The following is an 8,871-nucleotide window of genomic DNA, read 5'->3' as shown; positions in this document are numbered from 1 at the left end:
ATTCAAAAATCACTAAGAGGGAAATCAGATGGGGTCAAAATTACTCCCCCAAAAAGGCCATTCTGAAACTGGAATATAACATACTGGTCTACAAAACTAGATCAGAAGCAGTCAGGCTTAGTGGGTGGGTACCAAATGACATCACTATTGATCATCATCCAAGTCCAGGCTGCAATGTCGGTGATGTACGTCCACAATTCACGCTTAGCCGGTGTGAACTGAGACCTTTTCTGCTCCAGGAGGATGACAAGAGCCATTTAAACCACCATTTAATCATTCTCTCCCCCTTTGCTTCTTCATTTTCCTGAAATGCGTGTACAACACCCACCAGAAAGACTGAGGTGGAAAAGAAAATTCCAAGGAACTGGTGAAGACATACAACAATCAGAACCCTGATGGGAATACACCCCGAACAGCCCTGTTATAGATCAGTAGCCTCTATTCACCAGATACCACTCCCGGTGACCCCGCTCCTTCCCACACGCATGCGGTATGTTTCTACTGGTAATATGTTCAAAACAACTGAAGGTAGCATATGATGCTGATGGTCAGGAGAGCAGCTTCGTGGCTGAGGAACAAGACGCGAGCAGGAATGTGCCTTCCTGGAACTGACAGCCTTCTGCTGCTCAGTGGGGCTCTGCGTCCGTGGATGCCAACAGCTCATCACCATTTATTTAAATTCTTTAAACTGTATCCTTTTTTTAAGTAGTCAAAAATTTTTAAAAAAATGAAGTGATTCTATTTAACTTCTGAGTATACGGGCAAAAGAATTGGAAGCAGGAACTCAAAGACACGCAGGTCTACTGGTATTCACGGTAGCATTCCTTCAGCCGCTCAGCAGCTCAATATCGGGAGGTTCATCAATAGATGTGCAAGCAATCAAGATGCTGTATGTGCATGCATGGAATATTATTCAGTGAGAAAAAAGGAAGCTCAGACATATGCTACACCATGAATAAAACTTGACATCTCTGTGTAAAGTAAGTCAATTTTCACTTAAGAACAAAGACTGCAAGATCCCACTGACAAGAAGAACATGATGGGCGTGGTCAAACGCATGGGGAGGGAAAGCCGCATGATGCTGTTGGGGTCGATGAGGAGGAGAATGAGGAAGCCTAGCATCCGATAGATACAGAGGAAATGGATACAGGGGAAATGATGGCATAACCATGGATGTGCTTCATGCCTCCGACCTGCGTGTGCTAAGTTTATTAAGATCGTAAATTCTATGCAGTGTGTAACCTGAAATAAAATGTCCATTTTCGCCCAAAGCAAGTCGAACGTGATTCTACTCTATGTATGCTATCAAAGGCACGAACCACTTACAGAGGACCTTCGGGAGTCCACACCCTCTTTGGGGGTTTCTGTAAATCCTACCTTCGATTCTGTTGTAGACAGACTCGCAGGCACTGTGGTGTAGAAGGCTCTGGATCCACTGGGACCCTGCACTACACAATAGCCATCCTCCAGTTCAGAATCACAGCCCAGGGTGGAGGGACATGCAGAGAGGTCTGTTCATACACTTTAAATCAGGGAGACTGAGGAAAAGAATCCAGTTGTAAAAGAATTGTGGGGACCTCAAATTCAAACTGTGAGCTAACCCCTTATGTCCCCAGACTCCTTAATCCCCTTGAAAAACAAAAATTCAATTTTCACGTTAAAACACATTAGATTTCACAGATCTTTCGTTATACATTTAAAAAGAAATTCACCATTTGACTTGAAAACAGTTTATTTAATTTATACAAATAACTACTAAATACAAAAAGTAGATTAAAACAAAATAGTTATTTTTTTTTCTGGCAGAGTTTAAATGCACATAATGGATAATTCCGAAGAAGATGCATTTTCCCCCACAGCGTTTGGGACTAAAATTCTACTGAAATCTTTGCTTTCTAAATCAGTAATATATTGGGTGGTGTCGCATGGGTAATGACTAAATATATTCTGCATACGAACTGAAAAGAAAGTTACAGTCTACACACATAAAAAAAACGTGAAGCACTTAAAATGTGAATTTAACTGATAATAAAAGAAAAAAAATGTCCATTTCAGAGTCTAGTGTTAAAAACATTTCGGTAATAAAATCATAAGACCACATAAAAATAAGCTTTAACGTATGCATGAAGCAGTTTTGTAAAAACTGCTAGGTGCACAAGTAATAAATAATTTGCAAAGTTGTGTATAAACAATTCCTAATGTTCGCATCGTTGTAAACATCAGCACGTGTGTAAAATGCAGCAGAGTCTAACATTATAATTTTTTGTTTTGTTTTGCCAAATTGAATTCCTATTATCCAAAGACAGACCAGTGGAGTACACAGCCGATGTTTTTGGCAAGTTGGGTCTTGAAAATTAAGGGTAACAGTGCAAGGAAGGAATGCACAGAATTCCTAGTGCAACAAAGAAGAGTAGTGCAGCCAATATTGCTGATTAAGAATTCACCACCTCCTTGAGTTTCCCGTGGGGAGTGTCTAGGAGACCCGTGAAAGATATGCAAAGCCACTGTCTTAATGCCCAGACCTCTTGTAGGATCTCTCCTTGTTCCTCCAGTCCCCTCCCTTTGCAACCGTATCCGCCCACCATTAGTCTCTGTGGTGGGAACAGTTCGCCAAGTGCCCAGTTCACAGTTTTTTTTGAGCGAGGTTAGGGTGGTTTTAGTGTCTCCCCGGAACATGGCTTAGGAGAGACATCTGCTTTTGTCAAAGCAGCCACTTCGGGAGGGAGACCGATGGGTTCTGTTCTGACAACTGGTCAGGCCAGCGTTAGGTCCCAGCTGGACAATGACAGTGTTGACTCTTCCTTCTTGACACCGTGAAAATGTCAACAGTCAGTTTTTAATTTGTCTAGGGAATTATCGATTTTGGTCAAAGTCTTTTTGATGCGAAGAGCTGTGAGCCTCGCCGACGGGTTCTGATACCAACACTCTTTCATCAGCTTCGCCAGAGAAGTTAATGTCTGAGGAGAGGAAAGAAACATCACACAGACTCACTCTCTGGTGGGCTTAGAGACTAGGCGAATGTTGTGTCAATTTCTTTGAAGAACCTGTAAGTCTTGAGAAGCTGGCCATGCTATAGGCATCTTCTTTAAGGAAGTCCTCAAGGCCTTAGCCACCAACGAGGAAGCATTTATGAGCTTCTTTTGGACTCCTAGGACCACCAGCATACTTTATCAGCAAATGCCATGGGCCAAGTCAGAGCCCTTGCATTTTATGGCTGCTAAAAGTAATATTACTAACCCAGTGACGAGAGTAAAATCTTAGGGATCATCTGGGATGTGCTACTAACGAGGAATTCAATCAAGCTCCTCGGCATCGTACAGCCTGCTTTTAGAATCTCAGGTAAGCAGAGATGGTCAAGAGTTAATCACCATTGCTGCCTCTGATTGACACATGCAACCGCAGCTTTAGGGCGACAGGAATGAGTGATCTTGTTTTCAACACTGGTCACACATGGACACCCATGGGAGTGTCACCCATTAGCAACATCTGCCAGATTGGGCTTCTTCAAGAATTGCAATGCCACCCAAACCTATGCAATTAGGCTCCAGGATCCTACGTAACCCTGTGTAGGAGAAGAGTAGATTCACGGTGCCCATGAAATCGATGCTAAGAGTCAGGAAGCTAACAGTTGCTGGGATGATCTAAAACTAATGACATAGCATGCTTACCGGGTCTGAGAACCATCTGTTGGGTATGTTTGGCCTCTGTTGATCCACACAGACAACTTTCCTCATATCTTCAAAACTTGGGTCATTGGGAACGACATCATAGAATGGCGGCTTGTAATCTTCCACTATTCCTGTATACGACAAGACGAGAACTGTGTGGGTTAGCAGGAGAGTACACCTCCCCACAGGGTGTCCCTGTCGTGAGTTATAATGTGACAGGATAAAGCCCCAGCCACCACTCTCCTATGTCAAAGCACCTTTGGAAGCCACAGGCAGGTCCTAAAATAAGTTGAGACAAAGGCAATAAATATATACCCTGCAGGAAATCAGAATGAGATGAAGACTGAAAATCCTCCCATGAAATCGCAAGTACCACAAACCGTTCCGACACTGTCTACAAAGAACTCACAACCGTCTGTAATTTCAGTTCCCAGGGAACCCACCCCTCTTCTGACCTCCACGGGCATCACACATACACATACACACACACACATACACACACATAAACGTTGCACAGATACACATGTAGGCAATATACTCATACACATAAAATTAAACTAAAAAAATTCTTTTTAAAAGTATCTGGAAACAGCCGGAGGCAAAATAACAAATCAAGACCATCACCCAAACCACATTTTTGTTATGAACTTATTTTGTCAGAAAATTCATGGCTTTCAAATAATCTCTCCCATTAGGGGTACACAAATAGCGTGATCTGAGATTGTCATTTCCTAGTCACTCACTCTCCCTCCACACAGGCATGTCCTCAAACTATCAGACAGAAGCCTCTGTTCGATGGCTAGTACAGTTATTATCAGTACCTGTCTTATCACTTAGAAGACAAATTCCACCAGTCAATTTAAGACTTCACCATATGGAATTAGCAAAGTGACTGTCCTCTTACAGCCAGGGAACCAGGGAAATTACCACTTGGTTTCCTTTTATCAACCATGTGGTCAGTGACTAACTCGGCTGCTGGCCCCTTTTCTTCCTGCATGGAACTTCTATTCCTAGACACACGGGGTGGGGGTGCTGTTGTAGAGGACAGAAGGAGGCTGTGAGTAAAAGGTATAATTAAGCTTTCCCCGTTCTTGCAAGCCCCCTAAAAAAGCTTCAACTCCCTTTTGCTTTGTCGCAGGGGTTAGTGAGAATCCACTCACACCAATTTCACAGAAATACAAGTCACTTATGCAGAAGCTCAGAGATGAGGAGCATCTGCTGTAGAAATACTACAGGGTTTCTAAACCTCACAGACTCCAGAGTTTATTTTTAAAATGGCAAGTAGTCTAAATTGTATCTTCAAAATTCTAGTTGACACTTTGTTAATCCTAAATAATGTAGCCACGTTGTGTAACTGAATCTGTGATGTGGATCCAAATGAAAACCTTTCCAGGCAAATAGCAATTACTCCTAACGGGCATAAACCTCACGGGAAGCAGTTACACCATCTCCAAATCTTACTTACTTCTCTTGTAAGGATCCCTGACCACGTTTAAACAAAAACGTCTTCACCCTTCAGTACTTGGGAAACATAATATCTTGCACAAAAGCATTTCCAAACTGTTGTGTGCGTGCATGTATGTGTGTGCATGTGTGCATGTATGTGTATTGCATGTTTTGGGTTTTGTTTTATTCGGTCTTATCTTGTTTTATTTGAGTCTCACTGGCTGCAAGCTTGACCAGTGGACTAGGCTGGCTGGATAGCAGGATTCGGAGATGCCCCTGCCTCTGCCTTCCCCAGCACTGGAATTAAGGCATGCTCCATCATGCCTAGCTTCTCTACATAGCTTCCTGGGATCGAACTCACATCCTCGTGCAAGAGCTACACTGTCTCCCCAGCTCCACAACTCCTTCTCATGACACTAAATACTGCATATCACTCAAACCTAGACAGACAAAACGCACCACAGAGCTGGAACTGGATGCCTCTTGAGAAGAGAGGCCATGCACTAAAGGCCAGGAACGTACAAAAGACACAAATATTTGTCTTAGAGGAAGTAAGAAAAAAACCAAACAAACAGCTTCTCGCAAACTTCTGATGCCTCCACACAATTTCAGCATGAGGCCAACGGATGGTCCTCCTCTCTTTAGCAACTCCAAATGGGGACACAAAATTCCAGGAAATCGCAGGAAAAAAATAATCCTTCCTCCAGCCTCGCCTCCACATTCCTGTCCCCAGTCACTTCCCTAAAGGTTAAAATGAACAACTAAATAAAAGCTTTCAAATTTCAAAAACAAAAAAAAGGATAAATATGAATATTTTCCCTGGGCTGATTCATCGGCTCAAACCTTAGTGCGCACTAAGGGAGTGAAGTCACATCATGACGCATGCTGGACATCCAGCGTTGTCATGGCTCCCACACAAGCCACTCACGAACAGAAGCACATGGGGCTCTCTGGCAAATGCAAGGGCTCATTAGAATAGGTTTCCCAAACTGCATGTGCCAAACATACGTTTACTCTAAGTATTTCCTAGTCCCCAGCCCATGCGATGCAACTTGGCCAGCCAGGGTATTTTTTTTTTGTGTGATACAATAGTTTTTGGCACATCTGAATATGGATTTTTATCCCATAATAATTAAAGTCAGGAAAATAGGAGTGCTCCCCCAGAGTGTTCCTATAGGCAGGGAAATGGGGGAACACGTGGAACACAGGGGAGGGGGAGAGGTAGACAGTAGGAGGTGGGGAATATCCAGAAGCTCCTGGAAACCTTTTTCCAGTAGAACGGAGCCAGGAAATGGTAGTCAATGCCCTCCCTATGCAGCAGGCAAATAACAGTTGCTTCGCTGACATGATCGCATTTAACCGCCATGACCTCTTCATGGTGGTAGTTGGTGGTACTATCAATATTTTTCCAATGGTGAAACAAATCTAAATAGTAGTGTCATAGTATAAGAGCCTGGGATATTATTGATTCTCCCATCCCAGTGGGCTCAGAACCAGAGATAGAGCTCCAGGGGCTCCACCCACACAAGCCTCTGTGTGTCACGCCTGAGAGCCCTGGTTCCAGGCATTGGAAAACAGAAACACACAACAGGAAGCAAGAAGCCACCAAATGCCATAGGGGCACATGGCTTTACCCTCTAGACTACAGATGCTTGTGGGCATTGTCGCCTCTGCCTTCTTAGGACGCCTCTAGTCCAATGTGCACATTCAAAGCCTGGACCTCACATTCTCTAACTCAGAACCCCTACTTTGGGGTCCAGGGCTGAAGCCCAGCAGCATCTCGGCATGAGCTGGCACTGATTCTGATGCCTGCTCCAGCTTTCACTACTTCCCCAAGCAAACCACCGCCTTTAGTTCGTATGGAAATCCACACAGGAAAGGTGGGAAAACCCCCATTCTTCCCTAACGATTCCAAACTCACTGTCAAAGTACTAGCACCAATAAAATCCAAAAGATCCTACTGAGAAATTCTTGATCGTGCAAATGGACTGAAGTCTCATTTCCTATACAGAAACAGCATGAGGTTTATTACTAGTAGGAAATAAATGTGAAATTCCAATAAAAGTGCAAAATATGACATATTTTTATGCTCATGGTTCACTTGAGGATCAGTGCTCCAACAGAACTATCTGGTCATGAATTTTTGTAATACTCTGATATTCAAAGGACATATAATTATAATAACCCTTCTTAATATGAGGTGTTCATATATTTAAATGAGGTACATTTTATACACAATAATTTAAAATATATATATATTATTTTAATGACAGTTCCTAAAGGTGGTAAGAAAGTGAAATAGGTACATTGTACCCTGGGGTGAAGGAAATATTGTAAATTAGGACAACCCTTATGGAAAGTAATTTGGCAATGTGTGCCAAGCCACAAAAACATCCATATTCTGACTTATTAAAACCACCGCTTTTAAGATGAGGACTTAAATTCCCCAAATGAAAAGTTATGTGCACAAAAATGTCTACCATAGGCCTCAAATGGGAGACACAGGATGTCTAGCAATCTGGGAAGGGCCACATTAATAAAACACCACATGACCATTTAAAATAAGAGCGGAGACTAGCTTAAGAGTCGCATACAAGAGAAAGACGATCGTAAGCACATATAAACAAAGTGGAGAAGGGAATGGAAACCATGGGTGCAGGAGCAAGGAGAAGAGAGCAGCATGTCTCCTGCTTTCCGTTCCTCTCACCTTTCCTCTGGGGGGGCTAGCAGTGGCTAAAATAAAACAAGGGTTCAAGAAGCATTGACTAGTCTCAAGTCTGAGTTTAGGCACACTAATTTGAGTATGTGTGTGCATGTACACACGCCCAAGTATGTGCATATGTGTGCGTGTGTGCATGTATGTGTATGTGCATGTGTGTGCATATATGCTTGTGTTGTATTGCGTATGTGTATGTATGTATATGTGCATGTGTGTGCATATATGCGTGTGTTGTATGTGCGTGTGAAAGCTCATGGGAAAAGAGGGACTAGAGAAAAAAGAAAAGATCAAGTGAGCCATTTCTAGAAAGTTAGAACTTGCTTTAAAATGAGAGACAAGATACCCTTATCTCCCCTTAAACACACACACACATCACAGAACAGAAGCTCAGCCCACGGCATCTTGGGAAATAGCTAGACGCCTAACCCACGATGCAAAGGAGAGACCAATAAATCACAAAAACAACCAAAACATTCTCCCTTCCCCTCCCAGCCAGTTTTTTTTTTTTTTTTTTGCTTTTTTTTTTTCTTCTTCCCCAAAATAACCTTAATCACAGGATCTAGCAAACAACCTAACATTTGTTTGGCTGAATTTCAAGCAGATGACTCTAACTTCAAGCTGACTACTATTAATCGCAGCTGATCTTTCAAACCACTCGGGTTGACGCCTGTGGCACTGCCACAGGGCACATTTGTGACACATTCTTACAAAGCCCACACCATGCATTCCTGCCTAGCAACCTGATTGGCTCTGGGCTGTGCACCCGAAGCTGGGAACCTGCTACTCTGCTGACCCATGGACACCAGCTTCCTCCTCCCTGCAGGGAAGTTCCCCAAGACACTGTTTATTCTAGTACCAATCCTCTAAATGCGCCTGTTAAGACAAACTAAACTAGCAGGTGGCAATGGTACACGCCTTTAATCCCAGCACTTGGGAGGCAGAGGCAGGCAGATCTCTGTGAGTTTGAGGCCAGCCTGGTCTACAGAGTGAGTTCTAGGAAAGCCAGGGCTACACAGAGAAACCCTGTCTCGAAACCAA

At 43.2% G+C, this 8,871-nt stretch overlaps 1 protein-coding gene across 1 annotated transcript in view; it reads right to left on the bottom strand.

Moving 5' to 3' along the window:
* Positions 1–1,714: 1,714 nt before the first annotated feature.
* Acvr1 (activin A receptor type 1) overlaps positions 1,715–8,871 on the bottom strand; it is a 118,677-nt gene continuing 111,520 nt past the window's right edge. The window contains exons 9-10 of the mRNA XM_075985168.1: positions 3,669–3,799; positions 1,715–2,957 (exon numbers count right to left, since the gene is read on the bottom strand). Of these exons, the coding sequence (XP_075841283.1) occupies positions 2,823–2,957; positions 3,669–3,799 (266 nt within the window). The 3' untranslated portion in view covers positions 1,715–2,822. The remainder of the gene's footprint in view (positions 2,958–3,668; positions 3,800–8,871) is intronic.

Source organism: Microtus pennsylvanicus, chromosome 9, assembly GCF_037038515.1.
Source record: "Microtus pennsylvanicus isolate mMicPen1 chromosome 9, mMicPen1.hap1, whole genome shotgun sequence".
Classification (NCBI taxonomy): domain Eukaryota; kingdom Metazoa; phylum Chordata; class Mammalia; order Rodentia; family Cricetidae; genus Microtus; species Microtus pennsylvanicus.
The sequence above is the reverse complement of the archived record's forward strand: the minus strand, read 5'-3'. Positions and strand labels throughout refer to the sequence as shown.